We start from the raw sequence: 22,973 nt of genomic DNA on the forward strand, positions 1-22,973 counted from the left end.
CTCTGACTATAATTTCAAAAATTAAAAAATAATTAGCTGCTGGGATCAATTGACCCATTCCTATTTTATCCTCCTGTGTGTGTGTGTGTGTGTGTGTGTGTGTGTGTGTGTGTGTGTATGTAATGAAAGAGACTCACATTGATTCAGTACTTTTTACTTTCCTACTGTAAGGAAAATGTTCTTAACCTGAGGCTCTGTGAACATTTTTAAAATTTTATTTTTATTTAAAAATTTTAATTTTAATGTATTTTGATAGCTTTATTTCAATGTGATTGATTTCTTTATGATCATGATTTTATACATTTAAAAGCATTCATCTGATTTTATAACATGTATTTGGAAAAATAAAATATCAATTAAAAAAATAACAAACAAATTCACCTGAGAAGGGATTATAGACTTCACTGGTTCACTGGATTCCAAAGGTTCATCTCTCTCCTCTCTCTCTCTCTCTCTCTCTCACACACACACACACACACACACACACACACACACACACACACAGAGACAAAAACACAGTTGAAATTACAAGTACTATTTTACAGATTAAAAAACTAAGACTCGAAGAGATTAGTTTACCAAAATTCACATTGTTAGGAAGTCCCAGAATCAGAATTTCGATACAAATCTTTTTTAAAAATTTCTATTTAAATTTTATGGAATTAAACAAGTATTTCCAAAGCAGAGTATAATAAAAATAATGATTGCATATGCAATTGTCTATTAGGCACAAATTGCTATTCCTTTTAAAATAAATAATGAAGTTATCATTTAAATGTCTTTTTTCTTCCCTGTCCTTTCTCCTCCCTTTTTCTAGAGATGACTATCATTAGATATATATATATATATATAATATTGTATATGATGTAAAACCATTCTATATATAATTCTATTTATCAGTTTTTCTGGATGTAGATAAAGTCTTCCTTTACATGTTCTTTGTGGTTAATTTGGATATTTATAATATACAAAATAATTCATTTGCTCAAAGGTGTTCTTACAACAATATTGCTGTCTCTGTATGTAATGTTCTCTTGAATGCATGTCTTTTGAACTCAGTACTAGTGCTCTTCCTATATGTATATAACTGTATGTGTATGTACCTATTGTGTTTTTAAAGGTTACAGTTTTCCACCCATTATTTCATTTAATCCTAAAGCAACCTTGTAAGGCAAGGTAGTAAAAGCATTATCACCTCCATTTTGTAGATAAAGAAGTCAAGGTTCAGAAAAATATAGTGATTTGTCCAGGGTCAGCATGCTAGTATTTGTAGGAGAGTTGGGAATGGGAATTTTGGGGTTTTGTTTTTGTTTTCATTTTCTTACAGCAATTCCAATGATCATTAATTTCTTCCCCTCCAGAGATTCTACAATCTTGGGGTGGGGAGGGGAACTCCATTATTTAGTTTCTAAATATTAGAGTATATTGTCCCTAGTTTTAATGAATTCTAGTGAATTTTAGCAGATAGGGAGAGGAAGGTGTTAAGCCTGAGTGAAATGTCTAGATCATATCACTTTTCCTCACATTTTACTCTCTATATACCTGGTTCTGTTCTTTTTTTTTTTTCCTAAATGTTCATGATGTCCAAGGACTACATAGTTTATATCTAATTTTGCAAGCTACAGGACATGCATGGTTAAACATTCACCCTGGGTCTAGAAAGGCGTCACTTCCAAATAGGAAGTGGTAATTTAGCAATTTACTTTTAGACAATTTTGGCCTTTCAGTTGTCTTTGTCTGTGAACCCATTTTAATTCACATCTTGTTCACAGGATGAAATTGAAGACCGCTTCTGAATCATCCCATAGAGGAATGTAATCAAAGGATCATTTTAGAATTTTAGAGATATTCACAGGTGAGTGAATGGGAGATCAATGAAAAGGCAGAATGCAAGAGGACCAAACTTTTCATAAATTAGATTTTTTTTAATATGCTTGCAAAAAATGTGGTGCCAGAAATGGGATGCTTTTCAACAAAATACCAAGTCATTTGGATATGGTTTCAGATGAATGAATGGTTTCAGATATATGTCTTCTTACCTTCTATAAAATTATACTTAATAGATAATTTGCAAGAAAATCATGGACTTCATACAAGAAGCTTAATTTTGTTAAATATGCTTAGATGTTGACTTTCTTTTAATTGATTTTTACTAGAGTATATGAGGATTGTATGTTTTAGAATAAAAATATTATATAGTATCTTCCTTGGGAAAAATTGTATATTTTGGCCAACATCCCTACCCCCAAACAACAAAGCAACAGTTCCTAGAAGTTCATTCTTTAGATTTCAGTAAGCTATGGTTTTAGGCAGAGCAGACCAATGAGTATGTAGGTTAGATTATGGAGTTATATTTTTTTCTTATAAACTGGAAATCGAGCTAATGTAAACCTTTAAATGGACTTATTCCAAAGACCTAGAATAAATGATGCATCACTGCTAAGTGATGGAGCATATTAGTATGTAAGAATCTTTTAGAATTAATACCTTGTGATTAAATATGAAAATTAAAGTAAAATGAAATTATTTACCTAGCTTATAGGAATTTTTGTTATTGCTAAGTAGAATACAACTCCTGTCCAAATCAGACCCATTTAGAATCACAGAAGAGAGTTGTAAGTGGAGCTTTTTCTAAAATGCATGAAAGATATAATTTACACAAATAAAAAAATTCAAAAAAGTGTTACTCCTCTTGTCAAGAGGAACAAAGAGAAAAAAACCCATCACTGGGAAAAATCTTTTACTGATTTCTCAACCACTGTTTTTTATTTAAAGCAGAAGGAAGGCAACCTAGCATTTCAACTTCAGGAAGCTTTCTGCTTTTTTTTTTTTAATATCACCTAATTTATAAAATGAAGCAATTTGACTGAAATGTTCTCTCTAGGGCTAGGTCTAAATATAAGGGCCTTTGCCTAGAAGTCTAAACATATCAAAATGCCTAAAAGGAAATAAGCAGTCTTTTGCATGTTGAATTCATATTTGTAAAGATTAACTATGTTGACATTTAAACTGCAGTTGTCTTCATGATGGACTTACGTTCATTGGAAACATTGCAAGACCTGATAAATAATAACTGTGAAGATCATGAAATTTGTCATGAAAAAACATGGGAACTTGGAATTTAAAGCCCTGTATTCAAAACCCATCTTTGTCATTAAAAGGTTCTAGACTTTAACAGACACAATTCTAGTTTTTACAACTGTAAAATGAAGGGACTATATAAGTTCTCTTGTTCTTTTCAACTATAATATTATTTGACCCATAAAATGGTGAAAGTAGCATATCACAAACATTTCCTGTTTTTAGGCTATTTTGTTTCCAGCTAAGGGAAGCTGGGGAAGCAGTTTTTCAATTACAATCTTAACTTTTTTTCTCCTTGGGAAAAGGGTTTGGGACTTAGGTTAATCAGGGAGGTAGGCGAGTCTAATAAATGTTGAAGTGAGTTTTATTTGTGTCGCTTCAATCACTTAAATTGACCTTTTTGACTGATTTAGGTCTTGGTTTATTGTAAACAAACCTCTATTATCCTTATTTATTTTTCTTCTTCATTGATAGATCTCATTTTAGCACAATAGACATCACCCAACAAACTCTCCATCATTTCTCTCCTGACCTTGCTCCACCTGCCTGAAACAAATTTCCAGAAAAGGGTTTAGCAAAACAACCCAGCAGAATAATTGTAATTAACAGTAAATGGTTTCAGGGGTGGCTGGGTGGTGCAGTGCATAGAGCACCAGCCCTGGAGGCAGGAGTACCTGAGTTTAAATCCAGGCTCAGACATTTAATAATTACCTGGCTGTGTGGCCTTGGGCAAGCCATTGCCTTGCAAAAAAAGCTAAAAAAAAAATAGTAAATGGTTTCCGTTACATTAGTTTCATAAAACTCCCATCTTCAAAAAACTTATTCCAGGATTACATTCAAATTAAATCAACAAATATTTGTTGAATATAAGTAACATGTTGATCCTTTCATCATCCAGAAAGTAAAAATTTAGAGAATATTCACTTTCCTTGAGAATTTCACAACATTTGAATTTTATCAGTGGAAGAAAAGTCAATTAAAAGAGAAATTGCAGTAAGGGCGAGGGTCTTTGATTAGGCACAATCCCAATTCCTGTTTTGATCTTTCATCTTATAAAAGCATCATCATTCTGAAAAATTGCCATGGAAACACAACATTCTTTTTATTTTGCTTATTCTAGAGACTAATAAATAATGCTTTTGATAAATAATATTAATATTTGCTTCATCCCTAATATTATCAGATGGGACTAGCCCTGGGCAAAAGCAGGTGAATGAGAACAAGAGGAATATATTAAAAGTAATACAGTTTAAAAAGTATTGTTCTTACTCATGCTTAGTTTTAAAAATTCTTCAGTTAATCAATCAATAACCATTGATTAAGTGCTAATAATATGGTGCTAAGTCTGAAGATACAAAGAGGCAAGCAACAGTCCCTCCCTTCAAGGAGTTTACAATTTAATTGGGGAGAGAATATGTGAACAAATATATAGAAACTCACCTAAATATAGGGTGAAAAATTTACTAAATAGATTAAAAAGTCAAAATTAAGAGCATAGTAATCCATTCATTTCCCTGAATTAATATATCTGGTATTTGTGGGGAAGAGTACAAATTTACAGAATGTAAATTTAGGAGGTATGTATTTGATTACGGAAACCCATGTGTCTCTGGGAAAACTCACAACTGTAGATTGCATGTTGTTATGTTTCTAGCTTCCTTAGGCAACAGCCAGCAACCACAAATAAATTGTTAGGTCAGAGTGGCCTGTTAGGTCAAGAGCCTCTTCTCTGATGGCCCTTGACTGGACCATAAGGCCAAGAATTTCCTACTTTTCAAAGTCCCTAGGGCAAGTTGTCTCTTTAATTTTTTTGTTTAGTTAGCGATTAGCAAGGGACATATAGCCTATCGAAGTTTGTTTAGTAATTATTTATGTTTCAATTAGTTAATCTCACAAATAAAGAATCCTAATTTTCTGGGAACATCCTAGAGTTCTCCTTAGAAATCTTGGCTATACCTTCTCATTTATGCGTCTTTCTTTTGATTCTCCTTGCTCTTCTTCTTCTCCTCTCTCTCTCCCCTCCCCACCATACATCTTGCCCTATAAGTCCCTTTAATTTTCATGTTTTTAGTTTGCTTATTTACATAAAGTAGGGGAACTGCAAAAGATGGCTTCCCTTTTGCCTGAGTCTATGAAACCATAGAGCCTACAGGGGACCATATATGTGTAGTGGCATGCCTCTAAAATATCAGAAAATATGCTTTTCTGACTGGCCTGGCACCATGCCTTAAATCGGGTTTATACATTGTCCCTGAAATACTAGTGCTTTTTAAGTGCAGTGTAAATCTGCAGGGCAGATTTAGAAGCAGCAGGTGGAAAGTTTGATATCAGGAAAGACATTCTAACAGCTAAAGTTATTTCAGTAAATGGTTTGAAGGAGTTAGTGGATTCTCCTCCTTTATAGGAACATTGGAACATATTGGAACACACTTTAAACAAAATCTGGGTGATCCCTTGTCTAGAATTTTGAAAAAGAAATCAGGTGGAAGAGGCACATGTGGATTGAACTTGGTCCCTGTCATTTCTGAAATTCTGTGATTCTGTAAGATGGAAAAGACAGAACACAATCTCTCCTCATCACTTGTCCTCTAAATAATTTCTCCCAGAGCCTGAAAGAACATAATCTCCAAGGTGTGAGTGAGAGAAGGGACTTGTTATTCTGACCTGCATCCTGAATTTTTGATGCTTTGGTACAATAAAGCAGAGTAATGTCTTTAGGTGGGTAAAGGAGGAAAGGAAGATGCAGCTCAGTCATAACATTCTGCTGTGATCCTTCACTGGTGTGGGAGGGGGAGAACTCATCTGTGACACAGACATAGGAAACCAAACGCACCAAAGCAGACAGTGGTCTGACTCACATCTCTGTGGCCAGGTCTGTTTAGCCAGTAAGCCCACATTACTTAAAATCAAGATGCTATAAGAGGACGAGCAAAACTATTCAAATTGCTCTTAGCTCCATGTTCTTAATATTGATAATAATAATAGTAATAATTATAAGGATTTATGGAGCACTTTAAAGTTTAGTAAGTGCTACACTTCAGTTATTTCAATTACTTTGGAGAAATAGGTTTCACAGATGAAAAAACTGAGTCTGACTGCCTTCTGTGGGGGAGTGGGGGAGGGAAGTGAGATTAGGGGGAAAATTGTAAAATTCTATAAAAATAAAAATAAAAAAATAAATCAACTGAGTCTGAGAAAGGTTAGGTGTTTATCTAAAGCAGAATTCATTCTTTGGTATGTCAATGAAGCTCTTCAAAACAACTCCGTGAAGTAGGTGCTGCTCCTGCTGCTGCTCCTGCTGCTGCTCCTCCTTCTCCACTTCCTACCTTTACTACTACCCCCGACTCCTGCTCCTACACTAATTCTTTACCTCTTCCTCCTCTTATTCCTACCCTACTCCTACTACCATTATTCCCATTTTATAGATGAGAAAACTGAGACTGAGGAAGGTTAAATGATTTGCCTCTAAAATAGGATTCATACTTTTGGTAGTTAGTAAAGTCCTTGAGTAAAGCATATAAGTTGAGGCTAGGCAATTAATAAGCCTAATGTTGTGCCTATTGCACATTTTTGGAAATCTCCTAAAATAAGGCTATTTTAGGAGAAGACTGTGAGTCAAATATTGAACTTTTGAAATCACATATGAAGATGTCATATGGAACAATTCTTCTGGCAACGATCCCATAGGGGCAGCTAGGTTACACAGTGAATAGAGTGCTGAGCCTGGAGTCAATAGGATTCATCTTTTTGCCACCAAATCTATCCTCTTCCATTTAATATGATGTACTATACTGCAGGGTCACTTAAGCTCTCTTTGTCTCAGTTTCCTTGTCTATACACTGAAGGGGTTGCATTCATGGGCTTTTCCAGTCTTATCTCTGATCTATGCTCATGCCATGTCTTTAACCAAAACCTTTCATCAACTCCCCTTTATTTACATGATAAAGTATATACTTCTGATTCTGGCATTCAAGACCCTTCACCATCTGGTTCTATCTTCCCTTTGATGCCTTAAGCTCATGTGTATTCCTTTTATTGAATCTAAATATACTCGCATCATTGCATCATCACTTCTCATCTTATCTACCATCTTGGTATCTTTGTTCCCAAACATCTCATCCTTGAAATGATTTCCATTTCTTTTTCCTCCAGGAATTGATGTTCTCTCTTTTTTCAAGACCTTATTCCAAAAGAAAGTTTCTTGAGGGTAAAGACAATACCACTTTTTATCTGGCAAACCTCCACACTTAGCACAATGCTTAGTAGGTGATTTATCAATGGTTATTCAATTCAATTCAATTCAGGTAGCCCCTCCTCAATGCAGTCCCCTCTGTCATGATCTCTGTTATAAGTAATTTCTCTTTCCTCCAATTTCTGTACTACTTTCCCCATACCTCTTCTGTGTGCTGCTTTCATTCTTCCTTGCATTATAATAATCTGTGAATACTTAATTTGCTCCCCTCCTCCTGGTTAGATTTTGAAAGTGTGACCTTTTTCCAGACTTTCTCTGAAGGTTGGTTGCTCACTTTGTATACTTCTACTTTTGAGTTGTGGAAAGATTTTTTTTTGAGAATTTTTTCCAAACACAATTTAGTATTTTTCCTATTTGGAATCTCAGAAAAATGAATTACTATGACATCTACGATCATTATTTGCCATTCCCCAAGCTTCCCTTTCCTCCCTGACCTATAAAGCTTTCAAAATAAATACAGAACACAAAGTATGTTTTTGTAGATATAGGTAACATTTTTTTCAGGGTCATTCAGTGGAGCAGAATAGGTATATGCTTCTTGTAGTTGCTGTGGGTGACATGGATACCAATATATCATCAACATTATTTCCTTTAATATGATGTATGTGATTTTTGTGGTGGAAATAGTGGTTTTGGGGTAGCCTTCATGAATCATTTACAATTACTGAGTCATTGGCATTAAGATTAAAAGCAATCTGACAGCATCTTCTTCCTTCTTGTGCTTGGAAGTAATGAACTCAGCTTCAACTAATATTTCTTTACGGTAAGATTTCCTTACACATATGCAACACATAGTGTTGTTCAAGGAGACAGGTAGCTTACAGAATTTGAATTTAATGAAGGATTTTATTAATTTAATCAAGAAATTTTTTAAAAAAAGGAAAATGGAAAGGACAAGCAGGTGAAAAGGACTCATTAAAACCACACCTATTAGCAATGTTGCATTGACATCTACTAGCTCTTCAACTATATGTAAATCCTTTAATCATTCTAGTTTCTGTTTTCTCATGTGTAAAAATGGAGATTAAAAAAAATGCCTTTACTAATAACCTACAGTTCTCCCCCCACTCTGAAAAATGAATAAATGCACAAGTGGAAAACATTTCTTAAATCCTTACTAGATGCCAATTATTATGCTAGAAAAAGACAGTCCCTGCCTTCAAGGAACTGATATTCTTTAAAGAAAAATTGTTAATTTTATTGATATATTTTATTTTTACTATCACAACATTTACAAACAAAATATATAGGTATATACCATATACCTATTATAATATTTATTTTGCCTATTATAATGCTTTTTTCCATTCCTTCCAAGGGAAAGAGAATAAATTTTGGCAGGTTGGTGGAGTAGTAACAGGAGTAATAGGAGTAGTGGAGAGAGTGATGTACCTGGAAACAGAAAGAAAGATCTGAGTTCAAATCTATCTCAGACACTTATTAGCTATGTGACCTCAGGCAGGTCATTTAGCTTCTGTTTGTCTCAGTTTTCTCCATCTGTAAAATGGGAATAATAGCATCACCTGTATCTTAATTGTGAGAATCCAATGAAATGGGTTTTGTAAACTTTAAAGTGTTATACAAATTCTAGCTATTATTATAGATATTATCATTATTGAAACGAAGAAGGAAAATATTTGAAGAGAGGAGCTTGTATTCTAACAGAGGGAGATTTTTATATATGAGGACTGATAGACAAGAAGGGCTGTTTGGTTCTGGAAAGTCAGGGATGATAAATGAAGTCATAAAGAGGTTGATTAATAAAACTTGCAGAAGTAGCAGTAATGTTGAATTGTTTATAATTCCCAGGAGCTAGACCTGGAAAGGAATTAGTTATGAATGATGGATAGTAGTACACTAATGCAGTAACAGGGACAAGAAGACAGAGTGGATGAATGGGGTAGGAAACACGATCTGTTTACATGCCTACAATGTGCTAGGCAAAAAGGGGATAAAATGAAATGAAAAAGGAAACACTCAGGGAGTCCCTGCTTTTAAGGAACTCACAATTTCACGAGGAAGATCATATGTGAACAATTATGTACAAATAAGATGGATAGATAAACTGAAGAGGGAAGGAATTAGCATTAAATGGAATTGGGAAAGGTTTCCTGAAGAAGGTGGAAGTTGGGGAAGGAGAGCATTCCAGTGAAAATTCATGGAATCAAAAGAAGCAGTTATATGGAAGAAACAATAAGGATTACAGAGTACATTGATGAAGTAAAGAATAAAAAGATTGGAAGTGTGGCTATGTGACACAGTTGACTGAGTGCTGGGCTTGGAGTCAGGAAGACTCATCTTGAGTTCAAATCCAACTTCAGACACTGGCTGTGGAAATGTGGGTGACTCACTTGATCTTGTTTGTCTCAGTTTTCTTATCTGTAAAGTCTAGAGGAGACAGAACCCCAAATAGGACCACAAAGAGTAGAATATGACTGAAAAAACAACCTAAACTACAATAAAATGAGGGAATTGAATGAGATTATTTCTATCTCTTTCCTATAGCTCTGAATTCTATTATTTCATGATCTTGTTTAAGTTTTTCCTTAGGGGGCAACTCACCGTGAAGAGGTAGGAAAAGACAGAAATAGGATATCTCAAAGGATACACAAATAAATGTTTTAAAAGAATCTCTATGAGAGGATAAGACAACAGAAGCCTGGGTCAGAAACAATTTTGAAAGGAAAGTGATTAGCAGTGGTCAAGGTGGAAAGAGGTGTATGTTTAGTAAAGAATCCTTTCCTTCATTTCAGTTTTGGTTTCAAAGGTAAAATTACATTTCCCCAAATATTATCATCTAATAGTTCTACCACTGACCTCAGACTGATTTTTAAGGTCCTCTGGCTTCTTCCCAACTAGCCTTCCTGATCATGAATTACTCTCCTTTATGGGAGGAATTCTGTCTTGTACCTCTTTGAGTTCTCAGAATTTAGTAGCAAAGCGTCTGTATACATCAAATGCTCAATACATGTTGGCTGAGAGTGATAGTGATGCTACAAATCAGACTCGTGGACATACCTTGTATATTCTTTCTTTTGGCCCTTGCAGAGTAGGGAAGTAGAAAGGGCAATGGACTTAGCTTCATTGGCTCTCTACTACCTTTGTGACCTTGAGCAAATCACTTCATCTCTTGGGGACTTAGTTTCTTCATTTGTAAAACAAATAAACATATAAGTGAGAACTATTACCATAGATGATCATTTTTGACTTTTTTACTCATTAAAATTTTATTCTAATTATAAGTACAGATAATTTTCAGCATTCATTTTGGTAAAATTTTCTCCTTCCCTTCCTTCCCTCTCCCTCCCTAAGACAGCAAGCAATATGATTTAATTTATACATGAACAATCATATTTAACATATTTCCATATTAGTCATGTGGTGAAAGAAGAATCAGAACAAAAGGGAAAACCACAAGAAAGAAGAAAAAACCCAAAAAAGTGAAAATAGTATGCTTTGATCTGCATTCAGACTTCACAATTCTTTTTCAGGATGTGGATGGCATTTTCCACCATAAGTCTTTTGGAATTGTCTTTGATCACTATATTGCTAAAAAGAGTTAAATCTGTCATAGCTGATCATCATACAATGTTGCTCTTACTGTGTAATTTCTCCAGGTCCTTGTGACTTCATTCAGCATCAATTCATTTAAGATTTTCTAGTTTTTCTGAAATGCATCTGCTCATCTTTTCTTATATCCCCATAGTATTCCATAACAATCATATACCATAACTTTTTTAGTCACTTCCCAATTGACAGGCAACCCAGATTCTTAGCCATCACAAAAAGAGCTACTATAAATATTTTTGTACATGTGAGTCTTTCCCCTTTCTTTTATGATCTCTTTGAGATACAAATCTAGCAGTGGCATTGTTGTTTCAAAGGGTAAACACAAATTTATGACCCATTGTATATTAAATCCAAATTGCCCTACAAGTATGGTTGGATCAGTTTACAGTTCCACCACCACCAGCACCAACCTCAACAATTTCCACTGGGTATTAGGGTCCTAGTTTTCCCACAACCTCTCCAACATTTATCATTTTTCTATTCTGTTATATTAGTCAATTAGGTGGTTCCTCATAGTTGTTCATTTCTCTAATTTAGAGTGACTTAGAGAATTTTTCCATATTCCTGAAAACTGCCTGTTTCTATCCTTTGACCATTTATCATTTGGAGAATGACAGGAGATGATCTTGCAGAAACTGTTAGAGCAGCCATCTAGTTCAATTTGGATAGGAATCCTAGCCTTTCCGGGAAGATCCTTCCAATTCTAAACCCTAAGATCCTATATGTTCTCCTGATGTGAAATGTCCTTTCCAATATTCTTCACCTGCCAATTCAATCAGACACAACTTTGCTAAGCACCTAATGTGTGCAAGTCCCTGCAATAGGTACTAACAATATACCTGCCCTAAAGGAGCTTGCATCCTGTTTTCATTCATCTTGTTCTTCCAATTTTTGCTGAAATCTCTCTTATTCCATGAAATCTTACCTAATTACTCTGGCCACACGGAAGCTCTCTCTTCCATTAATGAATGAATGAAAAAGCATTTATCAAGTGTTTATTACCTATGCACAAAGCACATTGCTAACTAAGCTAACTCTTCACATTCTAAACTTTAATTGTGAACATTTAGTCTACCCAACCCTATTATAATCATCTTTAAAAAAAGGAACAGCACTTTTTAAAATTTTTTTGCAGGGCAATGGGGTTAAGTGGCTTGCCCAAGGTCACACAGCTAGGTAATTATTAAGTGTCTAAGGACAAATTTGAACTCAGGTACTCCTGACTCCAGGGCCAGTGCTCTATCCACTACGCCACCTAGCAGTCCCTGGAACAGCACTTTTTAAAAGAACTCTCAGTAATTAACTGAAAGTTCATCACATAGTAGTTGTTCAATAAAGACTTATTGAAATCTCTTCTATATGATTCTCCATGTTTATTTGAAGATCATTCATAAAAAAAGATTTGACTAACAACAATGGGACCAAAACATTATCTTCTTAAATTCTATAAGCATTTTCATAATAGTCAAAATCATTCAGTAATTCCTCCATTATTATCCCACTCAATTGCCCTAGTGAGCCTTTGTTGTGCTAGTGGAGCGCTAACTCTGGCAGGTCCTAACAAGTGGAAGCATATTCTTGGCAGTGGTCTCTTATCCCAGGTCAAAACTAATTAAACTTGGAGAGAATTGCTTACTAAGGGACAATTTTTTTTGTACATAGTAACTCATGAAACCATCCGTTAAGGCATTGCAGAATTGAATTTTGCACCACTAGATAGAATACCCAAATAGGTAAAACCTTTTGAAGTTTCAAGTTATAAATACTAATTTTAATAATATTTTGTATTTTGAAAAATTCCCTTCATTTACTGTTTGTTTTCATTATCTTTTCTTTTACTTTGTTTTCTCCTTAGAATTTCCTCACGCTCTTTGTCTGTCTTTTGGAGATAGAAAGCTATCATCTGAACTGTCCTTACCCATTTCCATATCCATTTGATTAGTCCAGTTGCCACCATGAATGAGGTAAGCCAGCTTTATGACTTAGATTTTAAGATTCTTGATTTCCTATGACCACTTTGATATTCTCCAAATAACTGTCTTTATTTTTATTTTCTAGGAATCACTGAATTCAAGCAACTTTGAATACACAGATGATTTTAGTGAAGTCACTCCCACTATAGATTATGGCACTGACCAGGAATTTTTTTGTATTTTGGAGGATGTCAGATACTTTACAAAGTTATTTGTACCAGTTGCATACTCCTTTATCTGTGTCTTTGGCCTCCTGGGGAACATTTTAGTGGTGATCACCTTTGCTTTCTATAAGAAAACCAAATCCATGACTGATGTCTATCTCTTTAATATGGCCATAGCAGACATATTATTCATCCTGACTCTTCCATTCTGGGCTGTAAATCATGCAACAGGAGCATGGAAGTTTAGCAACACTGTATGCAAACTGACTACAGGTATATATGGTATCAACTTTAACTGTGGAATGCTTCTCTTGACTTGTATCAGCCTGGACAGATACATTGCTATCGTGCAGGCCACCAAGTCTTTTAGGTTTCGAACCCGGACATTAGCATACAAGAAGAGGATATGTCTGATAGTGTGGCTGTTCTCAATCATAATCTCTATTCCAACTTTTATAATCAATCAAAAATATAAAACTCAGGAGATGGAGGTCTGTGAAGCCAAATACCAAAGGAGTCCCGAGGCAGTCAAATGGAAAGTACTCATCTTGATTCTCCAGTTGCTCTTTGGTTTCTTTATCCCATTGGTGTTCATGATATTTTGCTACATGTTCATTGTCAAAACTTTAGTGCAAGCTCACAATTCTAAGCGGCATAAGGCCATTCGGGTGATTATTGTGGTGGTCCTCGTTTTCTTGGTCTGTCAAGTGCCCCATAATATGGTTCTTCTTGTGGTTGCAAATAATATAGGTCGCTTTCGAACCTGCAGTAGTGAGAAACTCATAGCTTATATAAGGAGTGTCACCGAAGTCCTGGCTTTCCTGCACTGCTGCCTCAACCCTGTGCTTTATGCATTTATTGGGCAGAAATTTAGGAATTACTTTCTGAAGATCGTGAAGGACCTGTGGTGTGTAGGTAGGAAACATAAGCAAGCAGGCTTCTCTTGCTCTAAATTATATTCAGAACCCTACATTTCCAGACAGACTAGTGAAACCTTTGAAAATGAGAACGCATCATCTTTTACTATGTAGAGTATCATGGATAAAATAATCATGACAGGTTTTAGAAAATGACATCAAAGACTTTTCCTATTCATAGGATGGTCAATTCTTGATTGTCTGGAAGTAGTGGAAGGATAGCATATATCCCTGATAACCACAGTAAAAAGGAAACCAAAAGACTTGAGTCTATTTTTAGCCAATAGGTTAAAACCTCTTACCTAAACAAACCTCTTTCAAGTTAACCTATGGCCACATTTACTTGCTTTAGCTTCCATCCCTTTAATTCCTCCAACCACTCTCAAGCATGTTATGAAGTAAAATGATCTAAAGACAAGTAGAAGGGAGCAAGCAATTTGGAACATTCAAGCAAGAAAAATAACTCCTTCTGGTATAAAAAAGAGATTATGTTAACAGTAGTTCATTGAATCTTAGGGAGAAAGGTAGAAGGAACTTATGAGGTCATCTAGCCCAACCCAATAATATAAAAATATAAATTGAGAACCAGAGCGATTAAGATAGTTGACTAGGGTCATACAGGTAAAGACATGTTTAAAACTGGTATTTGAACCTAGTCCTCTTTCTATGAGCCTCTGTGGATAAGACAGTTAATATTGCAGTGGACTGAAAAAAGCTAAAATAAAACAAAACAAAACAAAACAAAACAAAAACCTGGTATAGAAAGAACTCTATCTTCTGTGGTTAGTACCTGTTTCAGAAGCAATGAGAAACTGGTTAATATTATTCCATTGACAAGCCTTAGGTTTTGAAAAAAACCCTTTGTTTTTTAATTAATATTTTTGAGGCATGGTAGAAGTAGTTTTTATTTACTCCATAACACATAGTAGAAAGACTGGGGAATACTGATTATTTATTCCCAAGTTAGTCATTATACATATATATATATATATATATATATATATATATATATATATATGTAATTTTTGACTTCCTAGTGTTTCTTTAAATGACCTTACTCTGAAAGAGAAGTTTGCTCTGATTAATTTTTAATTACTCTTTTCACTATGTCTGAGAAATTACATGATTCAAGTGTTTTCTCGAAGTGGTATATAGATACAGAATAATAATTGGGAAATAAAAAATTACCAATAGTCTTTATGAGAAAAATGTTGGAATGTGTATTAAATGAAGAATGCTTCAGAGAATACTAGATTGCTTTTGTAACTCTTTTCTAAGATGATGTTTAAACATTAAAGATATGTATTTTTAGGCAAGGGTTTTATAAAATAAAATCTTATTACACTTTTGAAAAAGAGTTTTGACTAGGCTGAGGTCTGTTGCTGAATAAGCACACAGATGGCTGCTTTGACATATGAGAGGTTGGGAAGTTTTTACTACTCTAAATCTCTAGGTACATGGAGAAATTACCAGCAGACAACTTTAGTAAAAAGAAACAAAAGTTTATTCAGATAGTCCTTGATGATATATTACTAAGAGTATGAATGTGATCTTTAAAAAGAAATATGTTATTTTATTTGAAACCTAGGTCAGTGACATCTCCTTTAAAGATATGACCAAGGAATGGGCCATTTTATATTCGTTCATTTACTTAGTAAATGAAATAACAGTTGTTTTTCTGTTTTTTAGAGATTGGGATTTATTTTAATCACTTTTGATGGAAATCAACTGTATTCTAAATGTAATTTAACATTTAACATTATCTTTGTGATACACATTTATCTTTCAGACTCTAAGTTCTTAAAACTTGTTGCTGTGCTGTGATGGACTCAGGGCCTGTAAGAATTAGCAAGGCTATTTGCTCCTCTAATAAGAGACTCCAGACCTTTATATTTCTATAATTCCAGTGTCTGCTTTTTATAACTTCTCTGTTTTCTCATTTGCTATTATTGTCATAGCTTGTTATTTTCAGAGTACCTGTCTCTGAATGGGTTCTCTTTTTAATTTGTTAGTTTTACTCTTCTATTATCTAATAAAGCATATTAAAGTTGAATGAGTGATAGGGTTAGTAATAATCACCTGAGATAAAGAAAAAGAAATATTTAAACTTATGAAATATTATCAGGGAAATTACATTTTGCTAAAAGTTAGCATAAGACAATGAAGGAATATCATAAATTTTATAACATAACATAAAAGTTTTTCTCATAAAACATGCCTTAAACTTATGGAGAACTGAATCAAATTCATAAAAATGAAAGCCTTTCTCCAAGACAAATGGTCAAAGAATATAGACTTGTAGTTTTCAGAAAAAATTAACTTATCTAGAGTTCTATGAAAAAATGTTCTAAATTACTTTTGATTAGAGAAATGAAAAACAGAACAATTCTAAGATACAACATCATACATATCAGCAATAACAAATGTTGGAGGGAGAAGGGGGAAAATAATCATATTAATGAATTGTTAGCAAAATTATGAACTAGTCTGAACATGTTGGAGAACAATTTGGGTCTGTGCTTTAAGGGCTATAAAACTATGCAAACCCTTGTTCTAGGCAATACCACTACTAGGTCTGTACCTCAAAGAAATAAAAAAAAAGGAAAAAGGAAAAGAACCCATACATACAAACTTATTTATAGCAACTCTATTTGAAGTGGCAAAGAATTAGGAAATGATTGGTTACTCATCAGTTGGGAAAATGAATAAACAAGTTGTGACATATGATTGAGATGAAATAAAATTGTGCTATAAGAAATGGTGGGGGGGGGGTGATTTCAGAAAAACAAGGTAAGACCTCTATGAACTGATGCAAAGTGAAGTGAGAAAAACTAGAAGATCAATGGGATCAATGGGCATAGTAACAGCAACTTTGGAATGATAATTAGCTGTGAAACACTTGGTTATTCTGATCAAAACAGTAATTCAAGAGAACTTAAAAGAAATTATGAGAAACAGACAGACAGACAAGAGAGAGAGAGACAGAGGGAGAGATGGGGACATGGAGGGAGAGAAATGATAAATTTAAGTGCAAATTTAAGAATAATTTTCTCTATTATTATTGCCTTTTTAATATGGCTAATGTACAGTTGATATATTGCTTGTCTTCTCAGTGGGTGATAGAGGTAGAGAATTTGGAACTCAAAATTTTAAATGAGAAGAATATAATAAATAATAACTTATTTTAAAAATAAAAGAAAACACAAACTGGGACTATTTAGGCAAGATATAACATGGAGCTGGGTTCTGGGGAGGAGGAGTAAGAGAATAGGTACCTTCAAGTATTTGAAGGATTATCATTTGGATGAAAAATTATATTAATTCTGTTTGATCCCATAGGACAGAGCTAGAAACAGTGCTAGAAAATAAAGGAAGTCAAATTCCAGTTCACTAATAGGAAAAATTTCCAAAAATTAAAAGTTGTCCAAAAGTGAACTTGTTTCATAGGAAGTAAGTTCCTCATCACTAAAAGCCTTCAAAAAAAGATTTTCTTCCTGGAGAGATTATAGATGGATTAGCTGACCTAAAAAGTCCTTTTCAGCACTGAGATTCTTTAATTGTATTTTATATTTAAATGCATACACCTCAAGATGGAAGATTGGTAAGTTAAATAAAAGCATAGGAGAGTAATATTGATTGCATTTTCAAACATAATTTTGACTTCCTGATGCTATATTAGACCACTAATATCCTAAATATACCTTAAATGAATCTCTTCAAATGTCTTTAATATTCAAAAAATATATGTACACAATTTGGTTCAAGGGAATTCCAGTTATATGTACTTAATAATGTTAGTAGAATAGTTACAGATGATTGATATATTTTTATATTAGTGTACCATTTGGTTAACCAGAAGCTTTTTATCTCCTGGACTGATAAATTGAAGTTCATCCTAATGAGGGCAACCAGGATGTTGATTAGATTGGAGACCATGTTCTTTTTTTACAACTTGACTAATATAGAAATATGTTTAGCATGATTGTATACGAATAGCCTATATAAGATTGTTTGTTGTCTTGGGGAGGGGGGGAGGAGAGGAAAGTAGAAAATTTTGGAACTCAAAATCTTATGAAAATGAATGTGGAAAACTATTTTTAAATGTAATTGGAAAAAATTAAAATACTGTAAAGTGTAAAAAAATAAAAAAGATTGAAGACCATGTTATATAAGGTTCTATTGAAGGAACTGGAAATGTTTAGCCTGGAGAACAAAAGATTTAAGGTGTAAAAGATAGTCAGTGGTACACTAGTAAATGTTTACTAGCCACCTCTCAGGGAAAAAAAAAAGATTTGTAATGACACACTGTTAAGTTTAATCTGCATTGTTTTTTTCCCATATTTCTTAAGTCTAAATAATCAACAAATCTATAAATCAAGCTGCCTTAGAGGGATCCAGATGGTATAGTAGATAGTGTAGACTACAGTTCACCCCTGAAGATTACTATCTCCAAATATTTGAAAAGTAGTAATATGGAAAAAAAAAGATTAAACTTATACTGGTTCCAGGACAAAAGGGTAGAATTTGCAGAGAGGCAAATTGAAATGATGCAAAGAAAAATTAGAGCTATACCAAGGTAGAATTGGCTACTTTGGGGGCCACTGGATTCCCCACAACAGAAGGTGATAGAGTCAAGATTGGATGATCCTTTATCAGTGATGTGGTAGTGCAGATTCTTGTCTGGATATGCACTGGATTAAACAGTCTCTGAGATCACTTCAAGCTCAGAGAGCTTGGGTTTCTGATAAGATTTGGTAACTATAATACAAATGGTACTCTAGCCCCTGATCACCATTGACAAGAACTTTCTCTTGGAAAATGTACTTTTCGTTCAACCCCAGGAAACCAGGAACACATCTTCTCCTTTTGCTATTACCTTAATTTCTTCTGCCTTCCATTTCCCAAATGGAAGAAACCAGATATTCCATTCATCCTATGCCTCTTCCCACTGACACACCCTGTGAGGACTCTTCTGAACTCCTCAGGCTTTGAGTAACTGAGTTGGAATTCTGATCCATGCCACTGAAATTCAAGAATAAGGCACAGGACTATCTTTATCTCTTTTCCCAGACAGTGGGCATTGGAACTTCTCTGGAGAAATAACAAGACCTCTGCTGCTGTAGATTATAATTTCTCTTGTAGAGATGTGCTGTGTGGTGATGTGTGGATGGGAAGGTGGAGGTTGAAGTGCATTGGAGGTGGGGAGTGGATACTAATGAATCTTCTAAGAGCTGGGACTATTATACTTTTAGCTCATTTACATATAGTTTAGAGATTTATGTCAGACAAAGTAAAGTTTAATTTAGAGTCCAAGATCTTAGAATACAGATGTAATGTTGTCTTAGAGGCCATGGCTTCCACAGATCATTGTCCTATAGGTCAGAGCAGAGATTTCCTAATATCATCCTTTTCAACCCTGTAGAGAGTTTGACCCTGACCTAGAGGTTGAAGCAAGTAGCAAGAATAGAGGGAGGATTGACATGAGGAAAAACATATCACCATTTCTAGGAATGGCGATCTTTGACACTCCAGGAGGCTAAAATTGCACTTAATCACAACTGGGGCTAGTTTCCCTGTTGAGGAACAGACATGTTTTTCTATTGGTCTTTGGAAAGCCCAGAGGATAATAGTCCTGATTAGATCTGAGAGTATTTGGTGCCTGTTGGTGAGATAAACATTGGAAATTTTCTCTTATGCTTTCTAGGAGACAGGCCTCCTTCCTAATTTACTCCCTTTTTACTTGGCCTTACACAATGTGGTAGGAGTAATATCTATCCTTCACAGTCTAGACTGCAATGAAACCTTACTAAAAATTGAATTGGTCTCAGAGACTAACACTCAAATCATTGATATAACTTCTTTCACTTCAACATAAAAACTTAGAACAAAAGGAGTTGGGGATTCCTCAGGTTTGAATTATCTGGCAAACTGGGTATAACCAACTTGGCAAATAAGGAGGCAGGAGTTGTGACCCCCCGAATCAATGCAGCATCCTTGATGAAAATAATTTCCATGCCATCGAAGTAAATTTGTTTTGTTAAATGTTAGCTTGTGACTCATTAATTCTAGCCCTAAGGGGAAATACCAGAATGTCATGAGTCAGGGCTGACCCCAAAGATACAAAGAATGGAATGGAAGGGGATGGCTGGCCATGGGCTCTGCTTCTCTTTTCTTTTCTACCTGTAGACCTAAATAGTTTGCCACTGAGAACTATTAGCAGTATTAAAAATAATGTTTTTGTCCTTCAATCTTTTTAAAAAGACCACAGTATCAGAGAGATGATGCCATGACAAGCACATGACTTGGATTTGAGTGAGGGGGTGCTGTGTTAAGTCACCAGTCTCACTTTCTCCTCCAGAGCCATCTGGGACAAGTGGCCAGATATGGATCAAGATGATTGGTGATGGCCATGAATGCTAGGCAATCAGGGTTAAGTGACCTGCCCAAGGTCACATAGCTAATAAGAGTCAAGTGTATGAGGCTGCATTTGAACTTCAGTTATGCTGACTCCAAGGCCAGTGCTTTATCCACTGTACCATCTAGTGGGTAGAAGTTATTGTGTTTTTGATATTTGCATTATAAAGGTATCTTGTATCTAAAAAGGTATCAGTTTTAGTTGCCTGACTTTACATGGAAGATTAGATATGGAAAGAGAAAACCTAGGAGGGTTTTCTAAAGTGTGGGAGTTTATTTAATGAAAATTCAAATTAGTAAAAAAAAAAGGGGAAAATCTAATTGGTGCAGATAGTGCAATAATTCTTTGAATTCAAGAAAACATACATGAATGTTTACTTAAAGGAGAAATAAAACAATCTTCAGAACCAGGTCCTTTTAACACACAAGAAGTAATAGCCATAGGGATACATAAGTGAATGAAACAACAGCCTTCTTTTCCCCCTTTGCCCTGAAAGTTCATGGTGTGATTGAAAGGGAAAGTCTGGCCTTTGAAGAGGAATGGTTGCTAGGGAAGCTCTCCTCAAAGAGGGTGGGGGTGATGATTTTTGGTGGAACTGGAGAAAACTGACTTTATCAATTATGCTCAGTTGGGTCCTCTAACTCAAGGGATGGTTGAGATCTGTTTGCCTTTCTCACTAGCATCACCTAGTGGTTATATGGGTCATTCTTTTGTATAATACTGGTAGCTCTGCATGAAAATTATTGTTTAATCCTTCAAGAGGATACTTGTCAGTGTCATCCACTGTAGTTTCCAGACATGGGATAATCACTCCATTTTGTTAGGTGCTGTATGGTGAGAGATGCAGACACACTATCTTAGAATCACAGCTGTGTAGAGCTGGGAGGTGTCTTTGGGGTTGAGCCTACCATTGAATTATGAGCTCTGTCCATAACAACATCTTAACGTTACATTTGAAGTGGTAAATACCATTGCAAAGTGTAGATCCAGGCATTTAAGGACAGATATTAATGATCCATTAAGAAACACATAAAAGTCATATACATAAGAAGAGTAAACCTATAATTTTATACATATTGGATAAGCACAAATTATTTTTAGTGCATGAATACTTAAAACATCTACTACCAATCGTCTACACTGTTTTGTTTCATAGAACTCAGAGGTGGAAGGGATCTAACAGATTTTTCTGGTAGAATTGTATTATTTTTACATATGAAGAAATAAGGCTCAGAAAGATTTATAGGTAGTAAAAAGTAGTTCCAGAATTCTAATCCAGGTATCCCCTCTTCAAATTCCACCATACTTCAGAAGTAAAATCTCACTCTTTTAATCTAGTTTCTTTAATTTTTTTTTATTTCTTTGCATTTTTCTTAGGCCTTCTTTCTATCATCCTAACTTTTCCTCCTACTCAGTGATGAGCAAACTCTAATGCCAGTAAGAGCTCGGCCCTAGTTCAGTTTAGCAGAAAAGACAAAAAGAGCATTTGAATCTTAATGAGTCAGTAGATCTTTATTTTACTGTGGCCAGGAACCCTGTTAAATTTCCATTGCAGGTATATCCGTCAACTAAAGACATCTGGAACAAGGCTACTAAGAGAAATTTCTAAGTACTACATAAGAGTAACCTATAGTTCAAACCAAGCCTTTGGAAAGAATGCTTTTTTAAAGCCTTAAACATTCAAGCAGCAGGTTGCATCTTATCTCATTTTGCAACTCACTGAATATTACAGTATCAGACACTATTTAACATGCAGTATAATTCTAATTGGGCAGGTAAGTAGTGCAGTGCATCGCTTCACCTATCTGCCCAATTAGAATTATAGATAGAATGCAGATACTGTTCAAATCTGATCCCAGATACTTATTAGCTGTGTGATCCTGGGCAAGTCACTGAGCCCTATTTGCCTCATCTGTAAAGTGAGCTAGAGGAAGACACAGCAAACCACTGCAATATCTGTCAGATAAACTCCCACAGAGTCATTAAGTGATACTATCAAAATGATACAACAACAAACACAATATTCTTCTTATAATATTTGTTCAATCAAAACATTATTAATACTGAATTAGAAAATTAATATTTTCTGCTTAAAAGTGTTTGTAAAATGTTTGCTTCATGATCAAGTGGCACCAAGAATAGATTGGGTGTTATTTGATAGCACTCCAGTTAAAATAGGAGAATTCAATACTAAGTCCTCTAAAATCTCTATCAGTTTCAAAACTGTAATCTTTTATCCTGTGTTCAAAAATTATATTTATATATATAACCTTTCTGAAATATGTTAATCAGCTCATAGAAATCAGTACTTGAAAGAGACCTTGGAGAGCAATAGTCCAGCTTATTTATTTTATAAATAAGGAAAATAAGGCTGGGGGAAATGAAATGACTTGTTAAAAGTCCCATGATTGGAAATTCATAGAACCAGGATTTGAGTTCTCACTCAAAATCCAGTGCTCTTTTTCTCATTTCATTCACATTATGATTTACCCAAAGTAGAATAAAAGGGAGAAGCATCATGGTATCATTGATAGGAAGCTGACTTCCAAGTTAAGAAGACCTGAGTTCAAGTATTAGCCCAAACTCATCTTGATTATGGAA

At 34.7% G+C, this 22,973-nt stretch overlaps 2 protein-coding genes across 2 annotated transcripts in view; both read left to right on the top strand.

Annotated features, from left to right (window-relative positions):
• The first annotated feature begins 1,772 nt into the window (after nt 1-1,772).
• Nucleotides 1,773-14,891, top strand: CCR6 (C-C motif chemokine receptor 6). The gene is made up of 3 exons (XM_074188027.1): nt 1,773-1,855; nt 12,759-12,867; nt 12,962-14,891. The coding sequence occupies exons 2-3, from the start codon at nt 12,859-12,861 to the stop codon at nt 14,069-14,071; spliced, it is 1,119 nt and encodes a 372-aa protein (XP_074044128.1). The 5' UTR covers nt 1,773-1,855; nt 12,759-12,858; the 3' UTR covers nt 14,072-14,891.
• The window catches only part of LOC141488183 (C-C chemokine receptor type 6-like), a 52,232-nt gene continuing 31,032 nt past the window's right edge, over nt 1,774-22,973 (top strand). The window contains exon 1 of the mRNA XM_074188028.1: nt 1,774-1,855. The gene's annotated coding sequence lies outside the window, so the exon portion shown is untranslated. The remainder of the gene's footprint in view (nt 1,856-22,973) is intronic.

Source organism: Macrotis lagotis, chromosome 5 (assembly GCF_037893015.1).
Source record: "Macrotis lagotis isolate mMagLag1 chromosome 5, bilby.v1.9.chrom.fasta, whole genome shotgun sequence".
Taxonomy (NCBI): Eukaryota; Metazoa; Chordata; class Mammalia; order Peramelemorphia; family Peramelidae; genus Macrotis; species Macrotis lagotis.